The following is a 27,378-nucleotide window of genomic DNA, read 5'->3' as shown; positions in this document are numbered from 1 at the left end:
CTGGCTTTACCTTGCACTAAACGTTATTTCCATATGACGTATCTATACACTGTAAATAACTTGATTGTAATCATGTTTTGTCTTTCTGCTGACTGGTCAGCACGCAACAAAAGCTTTTCACTCTACCTCGGTACATGTGACAATAAACTCAAATGCGGGGTGTGGTTCCAGCTGAGCTAATCCCCACTAAGCTGGAAGTGCTCGTTGGACCCTCACCTCAGAATCCTTCTCTGGAGCTGGTCCCACACAACCTGAGCTGCCTTTCATCACCCTCCGAGACACAGGGAGGTTCTCCTGTACGGTCTCCCCCTCCACACCCTGCACTTCCTCAGCCCGCTCCACCTGTCCGGTCACTAAGTGATGGGCGGTGGGACCCATCTACACAGGGCTTCTGCCCCTTTATATCGGGGACCTAGGGTGGAGGGTACTGCACTGAGTAGTCCCAGGCAAGCCAATGTCAAGCAGGTTTAGACTGGCCAGCCGCCTGTTACTTCTGTGGGCTGGAAGAGTCTGTGTTCACGTCTCCATGGAGTGTGAGCATTTGAAGGGACTGCTCCTTCCTTTCTGACTCTACCTCAGTCCCACCAGCCTCATCTTTGGGCACCCAATGGTAGGAGAGTGGCTAGAACAGATGTCCTGCTTGGTTTGCTCCTTGTCCTGGCCAAGCTGGCCATTCATTGGTCACGGTGCCAGCAGAGGTGGGCTTCAGCCGAGCTGACCGACTGACTGCCTGCCTCTTTTCCAGGGTTATGTCCATGTCTGGGTTTCTCTTTGACCTGCTGTCCTTGGGCACCGCTGGGATTAACTGCATCCTGCATCATCATTTCATATTTAGTCAGAAGAATAGTTGGAGATTTTTGTGTGATGGTGGTGGGTGTGTTGATATTGTTTGTTGTGTAAATATTATGACTGTAAATAATTGAGTAATGTAGTTTTGATAATAAAAACAAGGTATCTAGGACTCACGCAGGATACAAGTGTACATGTTCATACCTTGGAGGACACTCTGGCATTCTCCAACAGAACTCTAGTCCAAACGGCTGGATGTCTGGCTACGTACTTCCAATCACGACACACCTCAGCTGTTTGCAACAATGTCTTGGTGTCCAGGTATGTAAAAATACAGAAGAGTGCTGCTCGCATCTTCAACACCTCAGGACTAATGACTTCGTTGGACAGTGAGGGGCTGCCCCTGTGATGCTTGGCCGCTTTGTAACTAACTGCTTTGGCATTACCTACAGACAAATCAAAGAATACAAATCAAAGATACATCAATAAGTTTCAAAGTTCAAAGAAAGTAAGTAAATCTATCAAGCAATGTTATACAATGTTATACAATGTTCCCTTCTCATTTAGCAGCATCATTTCAGTTCAGCTCCGTGTAGTTTATTGTCACGTGTACCGAGGTGCAGTGACATGCTTTAAGGAAGGAAATTGTCTACATTGAACATAGAAAAGTACAATGTATTACTTGACTACTCTTTGGTACAAAGAGACCGTTCAGCCCACTATGTCTGTGCCCATCATGATGTCAAGACCATCTCATCTACCTGCACGGTCCATCTCCCTCCTTTCCCTGCCTATCTAGAAGCATCTTAAATGCCACTATCATATCTGCCTTAACCACCCCATCTAGTTTCCAGGCAGCCACCCACCCACTGTGTAAAAATGTTGCCCCACATATCTCCCTTAAACATTGCCCCTTTCACCAATACCCAATCAACCCTGAACTGCTGCTAAATGGTAAACTCAAAGTTGCTGCATCCCAGGGTACTTAAGGAGGTGGCTCGAGAAATTGTGGACGCATTGGTGATCATTTTCCAATGATCGCCCTGATGCGGGGGCTGTGATCGCCCTGACTCGGGGGCTGTGATCGCCCTGACGCGGGGGATTAGATCGCCCTGACGCGGGGGATTAGATCGCCCTGACGCGGGGGCTGTGATCGCTCTGACTGAGGATGGTTCGATCGCCCTGACGCGGGGGCTGTGATCGCCCTGACTGAGGATGGTTCGATCGCCCTGACGCGGGGACTGTGATCGCCCTGACGCGGGGGATTAGATCGCCCTGACGCGGGGGATTAGATCACCCTGACGCGGGGGCTGTGATCGCCCTGACGCGGGGGCTGTGATCGCCCTGACGCGGGGGATTAGATCGCCCTGACGCGGGGGCTGTGGTCGCCCTGACGCGGGGGATTAGATCGCCCTGACGCGGGGGCTGTGATCGCCCTGACGCGGGGGCTGTGATCGCCCTGACGCGGGGGCTGTGATTGCCCTGACGCGGGGGCTGTGATCGCCCTGTCGCGGGGGCTGTGATCGCCCTGACGCGGGGGATTAGATCGCCCTGACGCGGGGGCTGTGATCGCCCTGACGCGGGGGCTGTGATCGCCCTGACGCGGGGGCTGTGATCGCCCTGACGTGGGGGCTGTGATCGGCCTGACGCGGGGGCTGTGATCGCCCTGACGCGGGGGATTAGATTGCCCTGACGCGGGGGCTGTGATCGCCCTGACGCAGGGGCTGTGATCGCCCTGACGCGGGGGCTGTGATCGGCCTGACGCGGGGGCTGTGATCGGCCTGACGCGGGGGCTGTGATCATGCTGACGCGGGGGCTGTGATCGCCCTGACGCGGGGGATTAGATCGCCCTGACGCGGGGGATTAGATCGCCCTGACGCGGGGGCTGTGATCGCCCTGACTGAGGATGGTTCGATCGCCCTGACGCGGGGGCTGTGATCGCGGGGGATTAGATCGCCCTGAAGTGGGGGATTAGATCGCCCTGACGCGGGGGATTAGATCACCCTGACGCAGGGGCTGTGATCGCCCTGACGCAGGGGCTGTGATCGCCCTGACGCGGGGGATTAGATCGCCCTGACGCGGGGGCTGTGATCGCCCTGACGTGGGGGATTAGATCGCCCTGACGCGGGGGCTGTGATCGCCCTGACGCGGGGGATTAGATCGCCCTGACGCGGGGGCTGTGATCGCCCTGACGCGGGGGATTAGATCGCCCTGACGCGGGGGCTGTGATCGCCCTGACGCGGGGGCTGTGATCGCCCTGACGCGGGGGCTGTGATCGCCTTGACGTGGGGGCTGTGATCGCCCTGACACGGGGATTAGATCGCCCTGACGCGGGGGCTGTGATCGCCCTGACGCGGGGGATTAGATCGCCCTGACGCGGGGGCTGTGATCGCCCTGACGCGGGGGCTGTGATCGCCCTGACGTGGGGGCTTTGACCGCCCTGACTGAGGATGGTTCGACCGCCCTGACGCGGGGGAATAAAGAGGAAGAAGTTGGACTTTATTGTCTTCCATCACAGTGAGGAATGTGGGGAATCTGCTGTGGGGGATGATTATGTTAACTTTTATCTGGTTAGGTGTCTTGTTGCTTTTTTTAGTTTGGCTGTATGGTAAATCGAATATCACTGTACCTTAATTGGTACATGTGACAATAAAAGACCTTGAATTAAATTAAACTCATTCCACTCAAGGCAATGCTGTACATCCTAAGCTGTGGAAAGGCGGATAAATCTCCCAGGTCTGATCAGATACGTCTGAGGACAACATGGGAGGCAAGAGAAGATATTGCAGGCATCCTGGCTGAGATGGACAAACTGTCATTAGATATGCCTGAGCTGCCGGAAGACTGGAGGGTTGTTAAGGTTAAGCTTCTGCTTAAGAAGGGTGACAAGGAAAAGCCTGGGGACTGTAGACCAGTGAGCCTAATATCTGTGGTAGACAAGTTACTGGAGACTATTCTGAGGGATACGATGTGTATGCATTTGGATAGGGGTTGATTATGACGATCAGCATAGCCCTGTACGTGGATGATTGCGTGTCATAAATCAATGGGTATTTATTATCACGTATGCACAGCACAGTGGCATTCCTCTACACAGTCGCCATTTACAAAGTCCATAGTGGAAGTACTGGGGTGCCCTGGTCCAGGTAAGCCCAGGCCAGTGACCCAACACCCCCTTCCTCACCTGCCCACCTCTGGGTCCCAGGGCACGCCTTCTACAGCTGACCCTGAAGGTGCTGGGGGCAATACACCTCTGACAAGCCCACTCCTTACGGCTCCCTCCTTCACTCTCAGGGCTCCGGGGCCTCTGAGCTTCCCCCTGCGGGCAGCAGCATGCTGGGAGTTAGGCCTTTAACCACACAGCGACAAACTAGGCCTTTAGCCACACGCTGGGTCTTGGATCTTGTCGGCCACCAGGTCTGTACTTGCTCTCAGATCCGCTCAGAAACTTCCCTTCTGTACGCAGACACAGTGGGTCGCAGACACGTGGGACACAGAGAGACACGTGGGACACAGAGAGACACGTGGGACAGAGAGACACGTGGGACACAGAGAGACACGTGGGATACAGAGAGACACGTGGGACACAGAGAGACACGTGGGGCAGAGAGACACGTGGGACAGAGAGACACGTGGGACACAGAGAGACACGTGGGATACAGAGAGACACGTGGGACACAGAGAGACACGTGGGACACAGAGACACGTGGGACAGAGAGACATGTGGGACACAGAGACGGTGGGTCGCAGAGAGACACGTGGGACACAGACACGTGGGACACAGAGAGACACGTGGGAGACAGAGACGGTGGGTCGCAGAGAGACACGTGGGACACAGACACGTGGGACACAGAGAGACACGTGGGACACAGAGAGACACGTGGGAGACAGAGAGACACGTGGGACACAGAGACACGTGGGACACAGAGAGACACGTGGGACACACAGAGACACGTGGGACAGAGAGAGACACGTGGGACACAGTGAGACACGTGGGAGACAGAGAGACACGTGGGAGACAGACACGTGGGACAGAGAGACACGTGGGACACAGAGAGACACGTGGGAGACAGAGAGACACGTGGGAGACAGACACGTGGGACAGAGAGACACGTGGGACACAGAGAGAGACACGTGGGACACAGAGACACGTGGGACACAGAGAGACACGTGGGATACAGAGAGACACGTGGGATACAGAGAGACACGTGGGATACAGAGAGACACGTGGGACAGAGAGACACGTGGGACACAGAGAGACACGTGGGACACAGAGACGGTGGGTCGCAGAGAGACACGTGGGACACAGAGACACGTGGGAGACAGACACGTGGGACACAGAGAGACACGTGGGACACAGAGAGACACGTGGGACACAGAGAGACACGTGGGACACAGAGAGACACGTGGGATACAGAGAGACACGTGGGACAGAGAGACACGTGGGACACAGAGAGACACGTGGGACAGAGAGACACGTGGGACACAGAGAGACACGTGGGACACAGAGAGACACGTGGGAGACAGACACGTGGGACACAGAGAGACACATGGGACACAGAGAGACACGTGGGAGACAGAGAGACACGTGGGAGACAGACACGTGGGACAGAGAGACACGTGGGACACAGAGAGAGACACGTGGGACACAGAGGCACGTGGGACACAGAGAGACACGTGGGATACAGAGAGACACGTGGGATACAGAGAGACACGTGGGATACAGAGAGACACGTGGGACAGAGAGACACGTGGGACACAGAGAGACACGTGGGACACAGAGACGGTGGGTCGCAGAGAGACACGTGGGACACAGAGACACGTGGGAGACAGACACGTGGGACACAGAGAGACACGTGGGACACAGAGAGACACGTGGGACACAGAGAGACACGTGGGACACAGAGATACATGTGGGACAGAGAGAGACACGTGGGATACAGAGAGACATGTGGGACGCAGACACGTGGGATACAGAGAGACACGTGGGACACAGAGAGACACGTGGGAGACAGACACGTGGGACAGAGAGACACGTGGGACACAGAGAGAGACACGTGGGACACAGAGGCACGTGGGACACAGAGAGACACGTGGGATACAGAGAGACACGTGGGATACAGAGAGACACGTGGGATACAGAGAGACACGTGGGACAGAGAGACACGTGGGACACAGAGAGACACGTGGGACACAGAGACGGTGGGTCGCAGAGAGACACGTGGGACACAGAGACACGTGGGAGACAGACACGTGGGACACAGAGAGACACGTGGGACACAGAGAGACACGTGGGACACAGAGAGACACGTGGGACACAGAGAGACACGTGGGAGACAGACACGTGGGACACAGAGAGACACATGGGACACAGAGAGACACGTGGGAGACAGAGAGACACGTGGGAGACACACGTGGGACAGAGAGACACGTGGGACACAGAGAGAGACACGTGGGACACAGAGGCACGTGGGACACAGAGAGACACGTGGGATACAGAGAGACACGTGGGATACAGAGAGACACGTGGGATACAGAGAGACACGTGGGACAGAGAGACACGTGGGACACAGAGAGACACGTGGGACACAGAGACGGTGGGTCGCAGAGAGACACGTGGGACACAGAGACACGTGGGAGACAGACACGTGGGACACAGAGAGACACGTGGGACACAGAGAGACACGTGGGACACAGAGAGACACGTGGGACACAGAGATACATGTGGGACAGAGAGAGACACGTGGGATACAGAGAGACATGTGGGACATTAGAGAGACACGTGGGATACAGAGAGACACGTGGGAGACAGAGAGACACGTGGGACACAGAGAGACACGTGGGATACAGAGAGACACGTGGGAGACAGAGAGACACGTGGGACAGAGAGACACGTGGGACACAGAGAGATACATGGGACACAGAGAGACACGTGGGACACAGAGAGACACGTGGGACACAGAGAGACACGTGGGACACAGAGAGACACGTGGGACACAGAGAGACACGTGGGACACAGAGATACATGTGGGACGCAGACACGTGGGATACAGAGGGACATGTGGGACGCAGACACGTGGGACACAGAGAGACACGTGGGACACAGAGATACATGTGGGACACAGAGAGACACGTGGGACACAGAGACACGTGGGATACAGAGAGACACGTGGGACACAGAGACACGTGGGACACAGAGAGACACGTGGGATACAGAGAGACACGTGGGACACAGAGAGACACGTGGGACACAGAGAGACACGTGGGACACAGAGAGACACGTGGGACACAGAGAGACACGTGGGACACAGAGATACATGTGGGACAGAGAGAGACACGTGGGATACAGAGAGACATGTGGGACGCAGACACGTGGGATACAGAGAGACACGTGGGACACAGAGATACATGTGGGACACAGACACGTGGGACACAGAGAGACACGTGGGATACAGAGAGACACGTGGGAGACAGAGAGACACGTGGGACACAGAGAGACACGTGGGACACAGAGAGACACGTGGGACACAGAGAGACACGTGGGACACAGAGATACATGTGGGACGCAGACACGTGGGATACAGAGAGACACGTGGGATACAGAGAGACACGTGGGAAACAGACACGTGGGAGACAGAGAGACACGTGGGACACAGAGAGACACGTGGGACACAGACACGTGGGACACAGAGAGACACGTGGGACACAGAGAGACACATGGGACGCAGACAGACACGGTGGGCCAGGGCCTGTGGAGGGGAAGCCCCCGAGCCCGACCCCTGTGTGACGGTGAAGACTGGAGTATGGAAGTGGAGGGAGCTGCGGATGACACACCCAAAGATGGCCTGGCAAGAAGAAGAACGTCGGTCGCTGAACGATCCAAGGGCTCGCTCCTTAAGACCAAGTGCGTTGACTTGGAAATGGTGCCAAATCTGGAGATTCAAAAAGAACCTCGCTGTGTTTTGCACGTTTGATTTCAGTACAGGAGTAAAGAGGTCCTTCTGCAGTTGCACAGGGACCTGGTGAGACCACATCTGGAGTGTTGTGTGCAGTTTTGGTCTCCTAATTTGAGGAAGGACATCCTTGCTATTGAGGCTGTGCAGCGTAGGTTCACGAGGTTAATTCCCACAATGGCGGGACTGTCATATGAGGAAAGATTGTTAAGACTGAGCTTGTATTCACTGGAGTTTAGAAGGATGAGAGGGGATCTTATAGAGACGTATAAAATTATAAATACAAGCTAGATGCAGGAAAAATGTTCCCAATGTTAGATATGTCCAGAACCAGGGGCCACAGTCTAAAGGGGAGGCCATTTAAAAATGAGGTGAGAAGGAACCTTTTCACCCAGAGTTGTGAATTTGTGGAATTCTCTGCCACAGAGGGCAGTGGAGGCCAATTCACTGGATGAATTTAAAAGAGAGTTAGATAGAGCTCTAGGGGCTAGTGGAATGAAGGGATATGGGGAGAAGGCAGGCACGGGTTATTGATTGTGGATGATCAGCCATGATCACAATGAATGGCAGTGCTGGCTCGTAGGGCCGAATGGCCTCCTGCACCTATTTTCTATGTTTCTATGTGACAATAAAGCACAATGGAATTATTGACTCACACAACATGGATAGCAGTGATCAAAGATGGTGCATGATTACCTTTCCAAGGACACCGAACATACGCAGGTCTGACCACTCACCGGCCATGATTAAAGCTGCATGTGGTACTGAGTGACCGGCTATGATTAAAGCTGCATGTGGTACTGAGTGACCGGCTATGATTAAAGCTGCATGTGGTACTGAGTGACCGGCTATGATTAAAGCTGCATGTGGTACTGAGTGACCGGCTATGATTAAAGCTGCATGTGGTACTGAGTGACCGGCTATGATTAAAGCTGCGTGTGGTACTGAGTGACCGGCTATGATTACAGCTGTGTGTGTACTAGTGACCGGCCATGATTACAGCTGTGTGTGGTACTAGTGACCGGCCATGATTACAGCTGCGTGTGGTACTGAGTGACCGGCTATGATTACAGCTGTGTGTGGTACTGAGTGACTGGCCATGATTACAGCTGTGTGTGGTACTAGTGACCGGCCATGATTACAGCTGTGTGTGGTACTGAGTGACCGGCTATGATTACAGCTGCGTGTGGTACTGAGTGACCGGCCATGATTACAGCTGTGTGTGGTACTAGTGACCGGCTATGATTACAGCTGCATGTGCTGCCACACTTACTGGTACTGAGTGACCGGCTATGATTACAGCTGCATGTGGTACTGAGTGACCGGCTATGATTACAGCTGTGTGTGGTACTGAGTGACCGGCTATGATTACAGCTGCATGTGCTGCCACACTTACTGGTACTGAGTGACCGGCCATGATTACAGCTGCATGTGGTACTGAGTGACTGGCCATGATTACAGCAGTGTGTGGTACTAGTGACCGGCCATGATTACAGCTGCATGTGGTACTGAGTGACCGGCCATGATTACAGCAGTGTGTGGTACTAGTGACCGGCCATGATTACAGCTGCATGTGGTACTGAGTGACCGGCCATGATTACAGCAGTGTGTGGTACTGAGTGACCGGCCATGATTACAGCTGCATGTGGTACTGAGTGACCGGCCATGATTACAGCAGTGTGTGGTACTAGTGACTGGCCATGATTACAGCAGTGTGTGGTACTAGTGACCGGCCATGATTACAGCTGCGTGTGGTACTAGTGACCGGCCATGATTACAGCAGTGTGTGGTACTAGTGACTGGCCATGATTACAGCTGTGTGTGGTACTAGTGACCGGCCATGATTACAGCTGTGTGTGGTACTAGTGACCGGCCATGATTACAGCTGCGTGTGGTACTGAGTGACCGGCCATGATTACAGCTGTGTGTGGTACTAGTGACCGGCCATGATTACAGCTGCATGTGGTACTGAGTGACCGGCCATGATTACAGCTGTGTGTGGTACTGAGTGACCGGCCATGATTACAGCTGTGTGTGGTACTGAGTGACCGGCCATGATTACAGCTGCATGTGGTACTGAGTGACCGGCCATGATTACAGCTGCGTGTGGTACTGAGTGACCGGCCATGATTACAGCTGCGTGTGGTACTGAGTGACCGGCCATGATTACAGCTGCGTGTGGTACTGAGTGACCGGCCATGATTACAGCTGCGTGTGGTACTGAGTGACCGGCCATGATTACAGCTGCGTGTGGTACTGAGTGACCGGCTATGATTACAGCTGCATGTGCTGCCACACTTACTGGTACTGAGTCGATAGGCTCTGGCACTGTTGGATGTGAATGTGTGCGGCTGGGCTGAGCATTTACTTTCTTGCTCCCACACTTCCACGTCAGACTCAGTTGTCCTGGATCCTGCGTCAGATACATCCCCTTCCTCTCCCTCCGTGCTGTTGCGATACGGTCTCCGATGACAGTTCTCCACTGCCTGCCTCCGTAGTGCTGAGTTTCGTGCCATGGGGTCCCTGTTGCACTTGGTCTCTGAGTGACGTGACTGCTTGTGTTGATAGTTGTGCTCTAGACTTTGCTCCAGGCACCGCACATCTAGAGATGGCATGAAACTGTCACTGTCGTAACATCGTGACACCTGGACAAGGGGCTTGGGTCTAAACGCAAGAACAGAAACGGAAAAAAACAAGGTTCACAAATCTCCCTGGCTGAGGAGAATGTTCATATTTTAGCTATATCCATAGTGATACTTAGCCATACAAACATAGAAAATAGGTGCAGGAGGAGGCCATTCGGCCCTTCGTGCCAGCACCGCCATTCAATATGATCGTGGCTGATCATCCACAATCAGTACCCTGTTCCTGCTTTCTCCCCATACCCCTTGATTCCTTTAGCCCTAAGAGCTAAATCTAACTCTCTTTTGAAAACATCCAGTGAATTGGCCTCCACTGCCCTCTGTGGCAGAGAATCACACAGATTCACAACTCTCTGGGTGAAGAGGTTTATCCTCATCTCAGTCTTAAATGGCCGACCCCTTATTCTTCAAATGTGACCCCTGGTACTGGACTCACCCAACATCAAAAACATTTTACCTGCATCTAGCCTTTCCAATCCTGTAAGAATTTAATATATTTCTATAAGATCCCCTCTCATCCTTCTAAACTACAGTGAATACAAGCACAGTCTTTCCAATCTTTCCTCATATGACAGTCCCGCCATCCCAGGAATCAATCTCGTGAACCTACGCTGCATTGTCTTAATTACAAGGATGTCCTTCCTCAAATTAGGAGACCAGAACTGTACACAATACTCCAGGTGTGGTCCTATACAACTGCAGAAGAATCTCTTTACACCTATACTGAAATCCTCTTGTTATGAAGGCCAACATGCCATTAGCTTTCTTCACAGCCTGCTGTACCTGCATGTTTACCTGCCATTTTACTTGTCACATCCTCAAAAAATTCCAAAAGATTAGTCAAGCATGATTTCCCTTTCATAAATCCATACTGACTTGGACTTATCCTTTTACTGCTATCCAAATGCACCGTTATTACCTTTAATAATTGACTCCAGCATCTTCCCCACCACCGATGTCAGGCTAACTGGTCTATATTTCCCCGTTTTCTCTCTCGCTCCTTTCTTGAAAAGTGGGATAACATTAGCTATCCTCCAATCAACAGGAACTGATCCAGAATCTATTGAACATTGGAAAATGATCACCAATGCTTCCAATATTTCTACAGCCACCTCCCTGAGTACCCTGGGATGCAGACCATCAGGCCCAGGGGATTTATCATCCTTCAGTCCCATTAGTCTACCCAATACTATTTATCGCCTAATGAAAATTTCTTTCAGTTCCTCTACCCCCCTAGATCCTCTGTCCTCTAGTTCAATCAAATTTCCTCAAACTCAACTGCAACAAATCTGAAATCATCATCATTGGTCCAAAAACGCTCACCAAATCCACCCAAAACTTCACCCTCAACATTGATGGTCTCCCAGTATCCACCTCCCCTCACATCCGGAATCTTGGAATCATCTTTGATCAAACCCTCTCCTTCGACAAACACATCAAACACATCACAAAGACAGCCTTCTTCCACCTCAAAAACATTGCCCATCTCCGTCCATCCCTCTCCTCCACAGCTGCAGAAACCCTCATCCACGCCTTCATCACCTCCCGTCTGGACTACTGCAACAGCCTCCTCTATGGCGCACCCTCAAAAATCATCAGTAAACTTCAATACATTCAAAACTCCGCTGCCCGTCTACTCACACACACCTCGATCCGTGACCATATCACCCCCGTCTTTACAAACTCCACTGGCTCCCCATCCCCCAGAGAATCCAGTACAAAATCCTCCTCATAACCTACAAAGCCCTCCATAACCTGGCCCCATCCTACCTGACCGACCTCCTCCACAGGCACACTCCCACCTGCACCCTCCGCTCTGCTGCTGCCAATCTCCTATCCCCCCACATCCGGACCAAACTCAGATCCTGGGGGGACAGGGCTTTCTCCATCGCTGCTCCCACCCTATGGAACTCACTACCCCAAACCGTTAGAGACTCCTCCACACTCACCACATTCAAAACATCGCTGAAGTCTCACCTGTTCAGTACTGCCTTCAACCACTGAAGGTCACCTCACCTTCTGTCTCCTTTCTCTGTTCGTTTACTTATTTACTTATTTATCTATTTATTCATTTCCCTATGTTCTCTAAATCTCTGTAAAGCGTCTTTGAGTATATGAAAAGCGCTATATAAATAAAATGCATTATTATCTGGGAGATTGTTTGTGTCTTCCTTAGTGAAGACAGATCTGAAGTACCTGTTCAACTCTTCTGCCATTTCCTTGTTACCCATAATAATTTCACCCGTGTCTGCCTTCAAGGGACCCATATTTGACTTTGCTACTCTTTTTCTCTTAACATATCTAAAGAAGCTTTAACTGTCCTTCTTTATATTCTTGGCCAGCTTCCCCTCGTACTTCATCTTTCCAGCCCGTATTGCCCGTTTTGTTACCTTCTGTTGTCCTATGAAAGTTTCCCAATCCTCTGGCTTCCCGCTACACTTTGCTATGTTATACATCTTTTCTTTTAGTTTTATTCCATCCCTAACTTCCCTTGTCAGCTACGGTTGCCTCCTACTCCCCTGAGAATCTTTCTTCCTTTTTGGAATAAAATGATCCTGCATCTTCCGGATTATGCCCAGAAATTCCTGCCATTGCTGTTCCACCGTCATTCCTGCTAGGATCCCTTTCCAGTCGACCTTGGCCAGCTCCTCTCTCATGCATTCATAGTCCCCTTTGTTCAACTGCAACACTGACACTTCCGATTAACCTTCTCCTTCTCAAATAGCAGATTAAAACTAATCGTATTATGATCACTACCTCCTAGCGGTTCCTTTACCTCGAGTTCTCTTATCAAATCTGGTTCATTGGACAACACTAAATCCAGAATTGCCTTTTCTCTGGTTGGCTCCATTACAAGCTGCTCTAAGAATCCATCTCGGAGGCACTCTACAAACTCTCTTTCTTGGGGTCCAGAACCAACCTGATTTTCCCAGTCTACCTGCATATTGAAATCCCCCATCACCACAGTGGCATTACCTTTGTTACATAGTCAATAGTCAATAGTTAATAGTCATTTATTTGTCACATACACATAAATGTGCAGTGAAATGAAAAATTACCCGCAGTTCAACAATAAGACCAATAAGAATAATCAATAAAAATGCAATAACACATACAATCATAAACCAACACCAAACAAAAGAAACATCCATCACAGTGAGTCTCCTCCAGACCCCTCCTCACTGTGATGGAAGGCCACAATGTCTTTTCTCTTCCCCTGCCGTCTTCTCCCCCGGTCAGGCTGATGAAGTTGCCACTTCGGGGGGGTCGGGGCTCCCAACATGCCAGTTTTAACTCCTGCTGCATCTTATACCCTACATCCGGGCTACTATTTGGGGGTCTGTAGATAACTCCAATTAGTGTCTTCTTGCCTTTACAATTCCTCAACTCTATCCACAGTGACTCTACCTCGTCAGTCCCTATGTCACCCCTCGCAAGGGACTGAATTTCGTCCCTCACCAGCAGAGCAACCCCATCGCCTCTGCCCACTTGCCAGTCCTTTCTATAGGATGTACAACCCTGAATATTAAGTTCCCAGGCTCGATCCTCCTGCAGCCACGTCTCTGTAATCCCCACAATGTCATATCTACCAACTGAGCCTCAAGCTCATCTGCTTTACTTCTTATACTTCGCGCATTCATATACAATACTTTTAATTCTTTACTCATCTCACCCTTCACATCGATCCCTGTTACACTTGGCCATTCTCTCCTATCCCTTTGTAAGCTTTCTTTCTTAATTCTGGGGTCATTAACTATCCCTTTACTCTCTTTCCCTTTAACTCCATCCTTGACTATCCCATTTGACAACCCCCCCCCCCCTTTAGTTTAAGACCACCCGTGTAGCAGTGGCAAACCTGCCTGCCAGAATGCTGGTCCCCCACCTGTCAAGGTGCAATCCGTCCCTTTTGTACAATTCCCCCTTACCCCAATCATTAGCAGAGATTTCAGTTTCCAGGTTAAACTTTGGCCATTCTCGGTCTGGTTTACAGAGAAACTCTGGCCCATTGATCCATCTCTTACTGCTTAAGAAGCGGTCTGCTGCAAATCCTCTAGAGGCTTCATCTGCAGGATTTTCCTCGGTATTAACATACTTCCACTGTGATACATTAGTAGCATCCCTCACAAAAGATATCCTGTTTGTTACAAATGTTAAGAAGCGTTTGTTTTCAGAAGGTAGATTCCTCCAGCTTAAGCTGCAGTTCTTTTTGCAGCAATATGTCAATTCTGACAGCTAAGACTGTGGCTGCCAGCTCCATTCTGGGAATCGTCATTTGCTTCAATGGTGCCACTCTGGCCTTTCCCATTAAGAATGCAGCATGTACTTCATTGTTATCATTTTCCAGTCTCAGATATGAGACAGTGCCGTAACCACTTTCACTTGCAGCTGTGCATATTTGATTTGACCAAAGTTTGAAGGCTTCATCCACCGACCGCCTCCACTCTGAATGCCGAGATCTTGTTGAGATCTTCTAACCACTCTGTCCATCGCCGAGAGAAGATTTGCATTATACTCTCATCCCATCCAAGTTTCTTCTTACAAAGATCCTGCACAATTAACTTGGTTGGTAGTGTAAATGGTGCAAGAAATCCCAAAGGGTCGTAAACAGAACCAATCACAGACAGGATGCCCTGTCTTGTACATGGTCGCTCCTGAATCGAGATTCTGACTTGAACACATCTGTTTCAACGCACCAGTGCAATCCCAGGGCTCTCTCCATGGGCAGATTGTCTTTGTCCAAATCCAACTCCCGGGTCTCCTTGGCTCTGTTATCTAGTGGAATGGTTTCCAATACAGCACGGCTGTTGCTGATCCATTTCGATAGCATGAATCCTCCCTTGTTGCAGAGGGCAGTCAGATGTTTTACCATTTGGATTGCTTCCTGTTCCGTAGACATGGATTTTAAACAAGCGTCCACATTGAAATTGCTCTTTACCGTGTTTGTCACTTCTTCTGGAAAGCGAGCTTTATTGTCCTCAGCGGTTTTCCTCAATGCGAAGTTTGCACAACTTGGTGATGACACTGCTCCAAAGAGATGTACCTTCACCTGGTATTCAACGAGATCTTGTTGTGCATCACCATCCAGCCATCATAGGAATCGCAAGTAGTCGACATGTTTTTCCGATACCTTGACCTGATGAAACATTGCCTTGATATCCACCATCAAAGTTACCGGCTCTTGTCTGAATCTGATGAGAACTCCGATGAGTGAGTCGTTAGGTCTGGACCCTGCAGCAGTTGACAGTTAAGTGAGTTACCCTTGAAAACCGCAGCACAGTCAAAGACCACTCTTAAAGTTCCCTTCTTTGAATGATACACCCCATGGTGTGGGATATACCAAAGCTCTCCATCACCTCGATTCAGCTGGTCTTCTGGCACCCTTTCGGCATAACCATTATCAATCATCTCTGTGAGGAAAGATGTATATTCATCATGAAATTTCGTATTCTTGCCAAACTTGCGTTTCAGATTCTGAATGCGTTGTTCTGCAATGCAACGGTTATTCGGCAGACTAACACTTTCTTGTTTGAAAGGCAAGTCTAAGCAATAGTGTCCTTCTATCATCTTTACTGAGTGATTCATAATTTCCAAGCATTTTACTTCTTCTCTGGACATTTCTTCTGATTCCTTGCTGGTTCTTTCATTGAAGTCGTGATTATATTGCTTGGTCAACAACTCTAGATTTACAATAGATATTCGATTGACGGCAGCAGCAGTGGTTATTCTTTTTCCTGCCTTTGTTGTTCCTTCTCAAGGAGCTCTTAGATAACCCATCCGAGTAGGGTTCTCACAGCAAACGGTCCATCCCCTTGACTGGTAACAACCTTTCTAGGTTCTAATGCCTTCGAAGCATTCGTTCCGATAAGTAGGTCGATATCAGAATTTATTTTAGGTATCGTGACATCTTTCAAGTAAGGCCATTTTTTCAGGTCTTCTTGCTTAGGTACATTTGGATGAGAAACGGGCATTGTCTCATGTGTAAACACGTCAGATATTTGTATAAAATTGTCTTCCTCCAGGCTAGATATTTCCATACTTGTGATATGATAACTATTGTAGCATTTCTGACCATTCATGGTGTTCAAGAGAAGCTTAATCTTTTCTCCTGTGATGTCCAGCCTTCTCATCAAGCTTTCTGTGCATAAGGTAGCTGGACTTCCACTGTGCAAAAATGCGTATGTTTGCAACACTGTATTCCCCTCACTGCTCCTCACCTGTACTGGCCCCTCGCTGCTCCATACCTGTACTGGCCCCTCGCTGCACCATACCTGTACTGGCCCCTCGCTGCTCCTCACCTGTACTAGTCCCCTCGCTGCTCCTCACCTGTACTGTTCCCCTCGCTACCTGTACTGGTCCCCTCGCTACCTGTACTGGTCCCCTCGCTACCTGTACTAGTCCCCTCGCTACCTGTACTGGTCCCCTCGCTACCTGTACTGGTCCCCTCGCTACCTGTACTAGTCCCCTCGCTGCTCCCTCGCTACTCCTTACCTGTACTGTTCCCTCGCTACTCCCTCGCTACTCCTTACCTGTACTGGTCCCTCGCTACTCCTTACCTGTACTGGTCCCCTCGCTACTCCCTCGCTACTCCTTACCTGTACTGTTCCCTCGCTACTCCCTCGCTACTCCTTACCTGTACTGGTCCCTCGCTACTCCTTACCTGTACTGGTCCCCTCGCTACTCCTTACCTGTACTGGTCCCTCGCTACTCCTTACCTATACTGGTCCCTCGCTACTCCTTACCTGTACTGGTCCCCTCGCTGCTCCTTACCTGTACTGTCCCCTCGCTACTCCCTCGCTGCTCCTTACCTGTACTGGTCCCTCGCTACTCCTTACCTGTACTGGTCCCTCGCTACTCCTTACCTGTACTGGTCCCCTCGCTACTCCTTACCTGTACTGGTCCCCTCGCTACTCCTTACCTGTACTGGTCCCCTCGCTACTCCTTACCTGTACTGGTAAGATGGAGAAAATACAGGTTTCTACCCGGCCCCAATATGCACATTTAACTGAGGTGAGGCAACAACATCACTCGTAGCTGGCTTCTTTTGTTCCATTTGGATGCGGCTTCTCGTCCGTATTCCTCTGTTCAATGTGAAGTAATTCAGGATGATCTTTGCACATTGTACAAGTTATCCTACTCCTGCAGTCTTTAACCATGTGTCCTTTCTTCCAACATCCATAACAGATTCCTTTCTCCTTCAAGAAGTTCATTTTTTCTTTATATTCCTTCTTCTTGAATTTTCGACACCATCTTATAGTGTGACCGACTTCATTATATGAAAAGTAAAATCCTTGTGGCTTAATGGTACATGCATCTCTTTTCATTCCATCCTTCGTTTCTACAGGTATTACGGTGGCAGCAAAACTGCTTTCCTTAGGTCCTGATCTTCCCTTTGTTTTAGTAAAGGTAGAGACTTTGACAGTTGTTGGTTTAGGATCTTGAATATTGCCATGACGTAGGCTTGACATCAACCGTACTTCTCTTTCCATGAAATTCACCAGGTCAGGAAGCATGGCCTCTCTATCGTCAACCTCCTGTATCAGGCCTGCTTTGTCTCTCAGCCTATAGGGCAGTTTTGGAATGATGGCCTTCATATTACTAACGGCATTCATTTCTTCCATGTGGATGCTATTTCTCATCGAGTTACAACAACCACTAAGAAATATCGCAAACTCATGCAAAGCCTTCACATCTTCCGCCTTGATAACTGACCAAGCAAAGGCCTTCTTCATGTATGCATTAGCAATCTTCTGTTTGTTACCAAAATGTTCTTCAAGCAACTCTCTTGCCGTTTGATAGCCCTCATCCACAGGCAAATGTCGACAACTTTTAACAAGCTGGTTTGAATATCCGCTTGTGTATTGCTCCAGAAATTGTAGGCGATCTCTATGACTAATAGTTTTCATTTCCACTCATTCTTAAACGCTATTATGAAAGTTTCATATTGCAAAGGATCACCATCATATTTAGGGATTTCCATTGGGGCTTGAGATACTCTCGAGCTGCATTTTGATCTTTGGCCTTCTAGTATTTCCCTCCTTGCTCCGACAGCTGCCAGCTTCGTGACTATTTCCAACCCTTCCTTCTCCCTCTTCAGCTGTTCTTCCTGTTCCTCAATCTCATATTGTTTCTCCAAGGCGGCAGCTTCTAGCGAGAGAGCAGCCATCTCAGCTTCAGCTTCCATTTGAGCAGAGACCCTTGTAGTTAAACTGGCTACAGAACCAGATTTATGTCTTGATCTTCGCGTTGAAACATTAGAGACACCATCCTGAGGTGTAATTTCTTCTCCCACTTCAACACCTTGTAGCATCGCACCTTCTACTGTAGAGTGCAATGTTTGAGCTATGGTTTCAGACAACCACTTCTCCGCGTCTGCCATGAAATCATCGAAAAATTCCACCCTCTCTTGGAACCACTGAGTGTGCCATTCGAGTTCTGGCTTGGTCAGTTGTAAACTCAGTATTGAGTGTTGTTTTTCTCCAACCCCATGGCAAAGGTTGAGTAGTTGATCCAAACCCGATTGTACAATGTTTGCATTCTCATCTGATTCCATTAGTTCCTTCTGATATTCAATTAATTTGATGACCTGCTTCCACAACTTGTCTCTATCCTTCTGGCAACTTTCCAGGTAGGCTGCTTCTCCCTTCTCCGAAAGTTTGACGTCTCATATCGTCTTGATTTTTGCTCTGCATCTCCCTCTTGTGGCGGTTCTTCATACTTACCTGATGGAAGATCCATGATGAATTGATGCTTATCGCTTTGTTCCATAAACACCAGAAGAATTCAAAACAGAATGAGTATTTTTTCAAAACACATCATTATTCTCACAGTTGTGAGAGTCTTCTTGCCAGTATCTATGGTAAACAATCGATAGCTGAGCACCTTATCTTCTAGAAGTTCACAACATCGTTATTTTCAAGGTCGCACTCTGCGAGTTTGGTTTTCTTTTCTCCTCGTAGCATAAACAAGCTTCTTGTATCAAACAGTACCTCTGTAGAATTTTCCCACGGGCTTTTAAGTTTTTAAACTTCTTAACTTAAAATTACGACCAAACAGTCGTGACTACTCATGGTACCCGGTTCAACCTTCCAATGATCCAGGTGTAGACTGTCAATTTGCCTTCGACCGGCAAATTCTTTGTTCCAGGATTTCAGCTCCAACGGAGGATGGAGAGAATACAGTTTCTTATCACACTCACAATGACCACACTCAGAGAGCTACTACACTACAAACTCTCCCAGCTGACTGTGCCTGAACCCCTCTGTCAGTGGATCATCAACTTCCTGATGGACAGGAAGCAGCATGTGAGGCTGGGAAAGCACATCTCGGACCCGCAGACCCTCAGCATAGGAGCACCGCAAGGCTGCGTACTCTCCCTGCACTCTCCTTTACTCTCTCTACACCAACGACTGCACCTCCACAGACTCCTCTGTCAAGCTCCTCAAGTTTGTGGATGACACTACTCTGATTGGACTGATCCAGGATGGGGAGGAATCTGCCTACAGAGGGGAAGTGACACAGCTGGCGTCCTGGTGTCATCGCAACAACCTGGAGCTCAATGCTCTCAAGACAGTGGAACTAACTGTAGACTTTCAAAGAGCTCCCCCTCCCCTCCCCCCACTCACCATCAACAACACCATAGTCACAAATGTGGAGTCATTTACGTTCCTTGGAACCATCATCTCCAGGGACCTTAAATGGGGGGCCACCATTGACTCCACAGTCAAAAAGGCCCAACAGAGGATGTACTTCCTGCGGCAACTGAAAAAACACAATCTGCCACAGGCAATGATGGTCCAATTCTATACTGCTATCATTGAGTCCGTCCTCACCTTCTCCATCATGGTCTGGTTTGGCTCAGCCATCAAGCACGACATCTGGAGGCTGCAATGGATCGTTCGCACAGCTGAGAAGGTTGTTGGCTGCAACCTTCCCCCCATTGACGAACTGTACACTGCAGGGACCAGGAAGCGAGCGGGCAAGATCATCTCTGACCCCTCTCACCCTGGCCACAAACTCTTTGAAGCACTTCCCTCTGGAAGGCGACTCTGGACTGTCAAATCAGCCACAGCCAGACATAAAAACAGATTTTTTTCCACAAGTGATAGTTCTACTCAATAACCAAAGTCTGTAGTCTCGTTTTTGCTCTGGTTTATTTTCCACCACATGTTTAGACCGTAATGTTGTATCATTATTGTTTTGATGTGTTTATGCTTTATTCTTAATTGTTAACTGTATGGTTGTGTTGTCATTTGAACCAAGGCACATTCCTTGTACATGCATACTTGTCCAATAAACTTATTTATTCATTCATTCATTCATTCATTTATTCATTCATTCATTCATTCATTCATCTGTAGAAGTTGGTGAGAGTTGTAGGGGACATGCTGAACTTCCCAAGCCTTCTGAGGAAGTAGAGGTGTTGATACTGACAAAGAGGCTTTGTCATGAAATGTCAAATGTCCTTCTCCCTCCTCAGTTGCTTGTACACCTGCTTGGCTTGTTTAGTTGAATTAAGAACACATTTCTGGGTTTGCCATACCTGACATTTGGTAGTGACTGCTGATCAGATACAGACACGTTGCCTTGGGACATTCCATTTGGGGGAGCATACCTTTCTCCCTAGATAACAAAAAATTGGAATTCAAAATTAGAAAAAATCTAAACCAGTCACAAGCAAACGTTCAGGAACATGCCTTCGAAGCATTCGTTCCGATAAGTAGGTCGATATCAGAATTTAGTTTAGGTATCGTGACATCTTTCAAGTAAGGCCATTTTTTCAAGTCTTCTTGCTTAGGTATATTTGGATGAGAAACGGGCATTGTCTCATGTGTAAACACGTCAGATATTTGTATAAAATTGTCTTCCTCCAGACTAGATATTTCCATACTTGTGATATGATAACGTTCATGAACATAGAAAATAGGTGCAGGAGCAAGCAACTTGGCCCGACTAACGCCGCCATTCAATATCATCATGGCTCATCATCCAAAATCAGTACCTCGTTCCTGCTTTTTCCCCATACCCCTTAAATCCGTTAGCCCTGAGAGCTAAATTAACTCTCTCTTGAAAACATCCAGCGAATTGGCCTCCACTGCCTTCTGTGGCAGAGAATCCCACAGATTCACAACTCTCTGGGGGAAAAAGTCTTTCCTCATCTCAGTCCTAAATTGCCTACCCATTATTTTTAAACTGTGACCCCTGGTTCTGGACTCCCCCAACATTTTTCCTGAATCTAGCTGTCCAAACCCCCAAGAACTTTAGATGTTTCTATAAGATCCCCTCTCATCCTTCTAAATTCCAGTGAATACAGGCCCAGTCGACCCATTCTTTCATCATATGTCAGTCCCACCATCACGGGAATTAACCTCGTGAACCTACGCTGCACTCCCTCAATAGCAAGAATGTCCTTCCTCAAATTAGGAGACCAAAACAGCACACAATACTCCAGGTGTTTTGTGTCATCTGCAAACTTGGAGATGTCACATTTAATTCCCTCGTTTAAATCCTTAACATCTTCCTCTTAGCCCCCCTCGGTCATGGCTGACCATGGGTGATGCATCCTAGTTGGCTGCTTGCTCCACACCTCGGCTAGAGCAGCGTTGCTTGCGGCTGAAGAGACTAATGGGGGAGTGACAGTCTCTGTGGCAAAGGTCACGTTTGTGTGTGTTACCGCTTCGTTCATCAGTTTCTCTTCCCCCGTTTTGAGATGTTGGTTCAGGGTATCTCTCTCTCCACCTTGTACGGTCAGCTGCAAGGCTCTCCCAGGACTCCACATCGATGTCGAGCGCCTTCAAATCTCTCTTGCAGACATCCTTGTAACGTAGCTGGGGGCGGCCGATGGTTCCCCTCCCAGATGTCAGCTCTCCATAGAGGATGTCTTTTGGAATACGGCCATCCTCCATGCGGTGGACATGGCCCAGCCACTGCAGCCTGCGCTGCCTGAGTAGAGTGGACATACTCGGAAGGCCAGCGCCAGACAGAATCTCAGCGTTGGACACTCTGTCTTGCCCGATATACCCAGGATACGGCGGATGCTTCTAAGGTGCTTCTAGATAGACCTCTTAAGGATAGCGGAGTCAGGGGGTATGGGGAGAAGGCAGGAACGGGGTACTGATTGAGAATGATCAGCCATGATCACATTGAATGGTGGTGCTGGCTCGAAGGGCCGAATGGCCTCCTCCTGCACCTATTGTCTATTGTCTATTGTCTAAGGTGGAAGGTGTTGAGTCTTCTCTCCAGTCTGGCATATGTAGTCCATGTCTCACTGCCGCACAGCAGCATGCTGTTGACACAGGCGTTGTAGACTGCTATCTTTGTCTTCACTGTCAGCTTTGGGTTGGTCCACACTCGAGTTGTGAGGCGAGCAAGAGTTGTAGTTGCCTTCCCGATCCTCTTGTCAATTTCTGTGTCCAAGGAGAGGTTGTCGGTGATGGTGGAGCCAAGGTACGTGAAGTGATGGACGGCATCGTGTTCGTAGTCGTCGATGGTGATGACAGGCGGTGCCTCGGTACCTTGCCCCAGGATGTTCATCTTCTTCAGGCTGATGGTCAGCCCAAAGTCCTTGCAAGCCCAATAGAAGCGGTCCATCAGTGACTGTAGTTCCTGCTGGGTGTGGGACACAACTGCTGCGTCATCGCGAACAACATGTCTCTGATGAGAGCTTCACGTACGTTTGTCTTGGCTCTGAGGCGGGTGAGGTTGAAGAGGCTGCCGTCTGATCTAGTACGCAGGTAGATCGCCTCTGTCGCGGTGCCGAAGGCATGTTTCAGGAGCAGAGCGAAGAAAATCCCAAAGTGTGTGGGAGCGAGGACGCAGCCTTGTTTGACGCCACTGTGGATGTCGAGGGGCTCCGAGAAACTGCCATTGAACTGCACTGTCCCCTTCGTGTTGATGTGGAAGGATTCTGTCATGCTCTGCACTTTTGGTGGGCTGCCGATCTTTGGGAGAGCCTTGAATAGGCCATCTCTGCTGACGAAGTCGAACGTCTCGGTGAGGTAAATGAAAGCAATATACAGGGGCATCCGCTGTTCTCTGCGCTTCTCCTGGAGCTGGCGAAGGGAGAAGACCATGTCTACTGTTGACCTTCCAGCTCGGAAACCGCACTGAGACTCTGGGTAGACACATTCTGCCAGCTTCTGCAGGCGGATCAAGATGACCCGAGCAAAGACCTTGCCGACGATGTTGAGGAGGGAGATGCCTCTGTAGTTACAGTCGCTTCTCTCACCCTTGTTCTTGTAGAGGGTAATGATCGTGGCATCCCTCATGTCCTGCGGTACAGCTCCTTCTTGCCAGCACTGGCAGAGGACTTCATGCAAAGGAAGCATTAAGGTAGTCTTGCAGTGCTTGATCAGGCCAGGGGGAATCCCGTCGCTGCCTGGGGCCTTGCCTGAGGCCAGGCTGTCAATGGCCTTGCTGAGCTCTTCTACCGTCGACTCTCCATCTAACTCATCCGTGGTCGGCAGGCACTCAATGGCATCAAGGGCTGAGGAGCACACAGTGTTCTCTCTCGAGTAGAGGTCGGAGTAGTGTTCCACCCATCTCTCCATCTGCTGGCATTTGTCTGTGATTACCTCCCCGGTGGAGGGTTTGAGGGGGGCTGTCTTGCTCTGGACTGGTCCTAGTACTTTCTTAATGCCATCGTACATTCCCCTGATGTTCCCTGTTATGGCGGCCGTCTGGATGTCCTCACTAAGCTGTGTCCAGTACTCATTGGTGCAACGCCTGGCAGTCTGCTGAGCCTTGCTCCTGGCAGCCCTGAGGATCTGCAGGTTCTTCTCGTTGGCCCTCGTCTAAATCCTTAATATATATTGTAAATATCTGGGGTCCCAGCACCGAGCCTTGCAGCACCCCACTAGTCACTGCCTGCCATTCTGAAAAGGACCCGTTAATTCCTACTCTTTGCTTCCTGTCTGCCAACCAGTTCTCTATCCATGTCAATACCTTACCCCTAATATCATGTGCTTTAATTTTGCACACTAATCTCTTGTGTGGGACCTTGTCAAAGGCTTTTTGAAAGTCCAGATACAGGCTCGGCCGCGGGGCCTTCCATCGCCCGGTGCGGCGCGGCCGCGGGACACCATTCTGCTTTAGTTAAACATTTTGTTCAAGATGGCCGCGCCGTTGTGTTTGGCTGCCTGCCACTGTATGTTTCTTTTTTTTTTCCTAATCAGATGTGCAGCACTTTGGTCAACGTGGGTTGTTTTTAAATGTGCTATACAAATAAAATTGACTTGACTTGACTTGACCACATCCACTGGCACACCCTTATCCATTCTACTTGTTACGTCCTCAAAAACTTCCAGAAGATTAGTCAAGCATGATTTCCCCTTCATAAACCCATGCTGACTTTGACCGATCCTGTCACTGCTTTCCAAATGCTCTGCTATAAAATCTTTAATAATCGACTCCAGCAGTTTCCCCACTACCGATGTAAGGCCAACTGGTCTATAATTCTGTTTTTTCTCTCCCTCCTTTCTTAAAAAGTGGGGTTACATTGACTACCCTCCAATCCACAGGAACTGATCCAGATTGGAGAAAACATTGGAAATGATCACCAGTGCATCCACAATTTCTCGAGCCACCTCGAGTAGTCTGGGATGCAGTCCATCAGGCCCTGGGGATCTATCTGCGGATTGTGGATTTACGCGGATTGATTTTATTTTTTCGAATTTGAACATCATGCCAGAAGCCAACTTTATCATAGAATATAGAACATAGAACAGTTGATGGAGAACATAAAGTGCAGGACCTTCAGCCCACAATGTCCATGCGATAGCTGATAACTCTTATCTGCCTGCATGCCCCATGTGCCCATCCTGACGTCTGCCAATGCCATTGCCATGCCCACCCCAAGGCACGCTCCAGGCACTCATGGACCTCAGTGTAAACAGTTATCCTGCACATCTGTTTAAACCTTAGCCCTCTCTCCGAACAACTGTGCCCTCTATGGTAGTCAGAACAGGGAAAACTATTCCGACTGTTAATCCTCTCAATCCCTCTCATAATTGTATTTACTCCCTCAACATCCAGTGTTCCAGAGAAAACAATCCACCTCTGCCCCCTCTCCCTGTAGCTGGAACCCTGTAATCCAGGCAGCATCTGGTAAACCCCCTCTCCACCCTCTGCATCCTCTCCCTGTAGCTGGAACCCTCTAATCCAGGCAGCATCTGGTGAACCCCCTCTGCCCCCTCTCCCTGTAGCTGGAACCCTCTAATCCAGGCAGCATCCTGGTAAACCCCCTCTCCACCCTCTCCCTGTAGCTGGAACCCTGTAATCCAGGCAGTGTCTGGTGAACCCCCTCTCCACCCTCTCCCTGTAGCTGGAACCCTGTAATCCAGGCAGCATCTTGGTTAAACCCCCTCTCACCCTCTCCACCATCCCCCTGTAGCTGAACCCTGTAATCCAGGCAGCGTCCTGGTAAACCTCCTCTCCACCCTCTCCCTGTAGCTGGAACCCTGTAATCCAGGCAGTGTCTGGTGAACCTCCTCTCCACCCTCTCCCTGTAGCTGGAACCCTGTAATCCAGGCAGTGTCTGGTAAACCCCCTCTCCCTGTAGCTGAACCCTCTAATCCAGGCAGCATCCTGGTGAACCTCCTCTCCACCCTCTCCCTGTAGCTGGAACCCTCTAATCCAGGCAGCATCTGGTGAACCCCCTCTGCCCCCTCTCCCTGTAGCTGAACCCTCTAATCCAGGCAGCATCCTGGTAAACCCCCTCTCCACCCTCTCCCTGTAGCTGGAACCCTGTAATCCAGGCAGCATCTGGTAAATCCCCTCTCCACCCTCTCCCTGTAGCTGGAACCCTGTAATCCAGGCATCATCCTGGTAAACCCCCTCTCCACCCTCTCCCTGTAGCTGGAACCCTGTAATCCAGGCAGCATCCTGGTGAACCCCCTCTCACCCATCCCCCTGTAGCTGAACCCTGTAATCCAGGCAGCGTCCTGGTAAACCTCCTCTCCACCCTCTCCCTGTAGCTGGAACCCTGTAATCCAGGCAGTGTCTGGTGAACCCCCTCTCCACCCTCTCCCTGTAGCTGGAACCCTGTAATCCAGGCAGTGTCTGGTAAACCTCCTCTCCACCCTCTCCCTGTAGCTGGAACCCTGTAATCCAGGCAGTGTCTGGTGAACCCCCTCTCCACCCTCTCCCTGTAGCTGGAACCCTGTAATCCAGGCAGCATCCTGGTGAACCCCCTCTCACCCTCTCCAGTGCCTCCACATCCTTCCTTTAATGGGGCGACCGCAGCTGCACATAATACTCCAAATACGGCCTGAGCAAATCCCTATGGAGCTGCATCATGACTTATAGAAACAAGGAACTGATGGTTTCCGTTGAGTTTATTGTCACGTGTAGTGAGGTACAGTGAAAAGCTTTTGTGGCGTGCTATCCAGTCAGCGGAAAGATAATACATGATTATAGTCGAGCCATTTACAGTGTACAGATACAGGATAAAGGGAATAACATTTAATGCAAGGTAAAGCCAGTAACGTCCAATTAAAGATTGGTCATCAATCAGGTAGTTAGTAGTTCAGGACCGCTCTCTGCTTGTGGTAGTTGCTCAATAACAGCCGGGAAGAAACTGTCCCTGATTCTGGAGGTGTGCATTTTCACACTTCTATACCTTTTGCCTGATGGGAGAGGGGAGAAGAGGGAGTGATTTGTCCTTGATTATGCTGCTGGCCTTGCCGAGGCAGCGTGAGGTATAAATGAAGTCAATGGAAGGGAGGTTGGTTTGTGTGATGGTCTGGGCTACGTCCACAATTCACTGCAATTTCATACTGTCTTGGATGGAGCTTGGACAAAGCAGTACTGCATCTGTATAAAAGCTTTCTATGGCGCATCTGTAGACGTTGGTGAGACATTCCGAACGTCTTAAGCCTTCTCAGGAAGTAGAGGCAGTGGTGGGCTTTCTTGGTTGTTGTTTCAATATGGGTGGCCCAGGGGACAATATTGACTCCAAGAATTTTATCTCTACTCAATGCAAACCGGGGTCACTTCCT

At 49.8% G+C, this 27,378-nt stretch overlaps 1 protein-coding gene across 2 annotated transcripts in view; it reads right to left on the bottom strand.

The window, feature by feature from the left end:
* The window catches only part of fbxo41 (F-box protein 41), a 117,213-nt gene that overhangs the window by 46,776 nt on the left and 43,059 nt on the right, over positions 1–27,378 (bottom strand). For both annotated transcript variants that reach the window (XM_078400474.1, XM_078400561.1), the window contains exons 4-6: positions 20,925–21,004; positions 10,045–10,406; positions 994–1,235 (exon numbers count right to left, since the gene is read on the bottom strand). In XM_078400474.1, coding sequence (XP_078256600.1) covers positions 994–1,235; positions 10,045–10,406; positions 20,925–21,004 — 684 coding nt within the window. The remainder of the gene's footprint in view (positions 1–993; positions 1,236–10,044; positions 10,407–20,924; positions 21,005–27,378) is intronic.

The sequence above is a fragment of the Rhinoraja longicauda genome, chromosome 1 (genome assembly GCF_053455715.1).
Source record: "Rhinoraja longicauda isolate Sanriku21f chromosome 1, sRhiLon1.1, whole genome shotgun sequence".
Taxonomy (NCBI): Eukaryota; Metazoa; Chordata; class Chondrichthyes; order Rajiformes; family Arhynchobatidae; genus Rhinoraja; species Rhinoraja longicauda.
The sequence above is the reverse complement of the archived record's forward strand: the minus strand, read 5'-3'. Positions and strand labels throughout refer to the sequence as shown.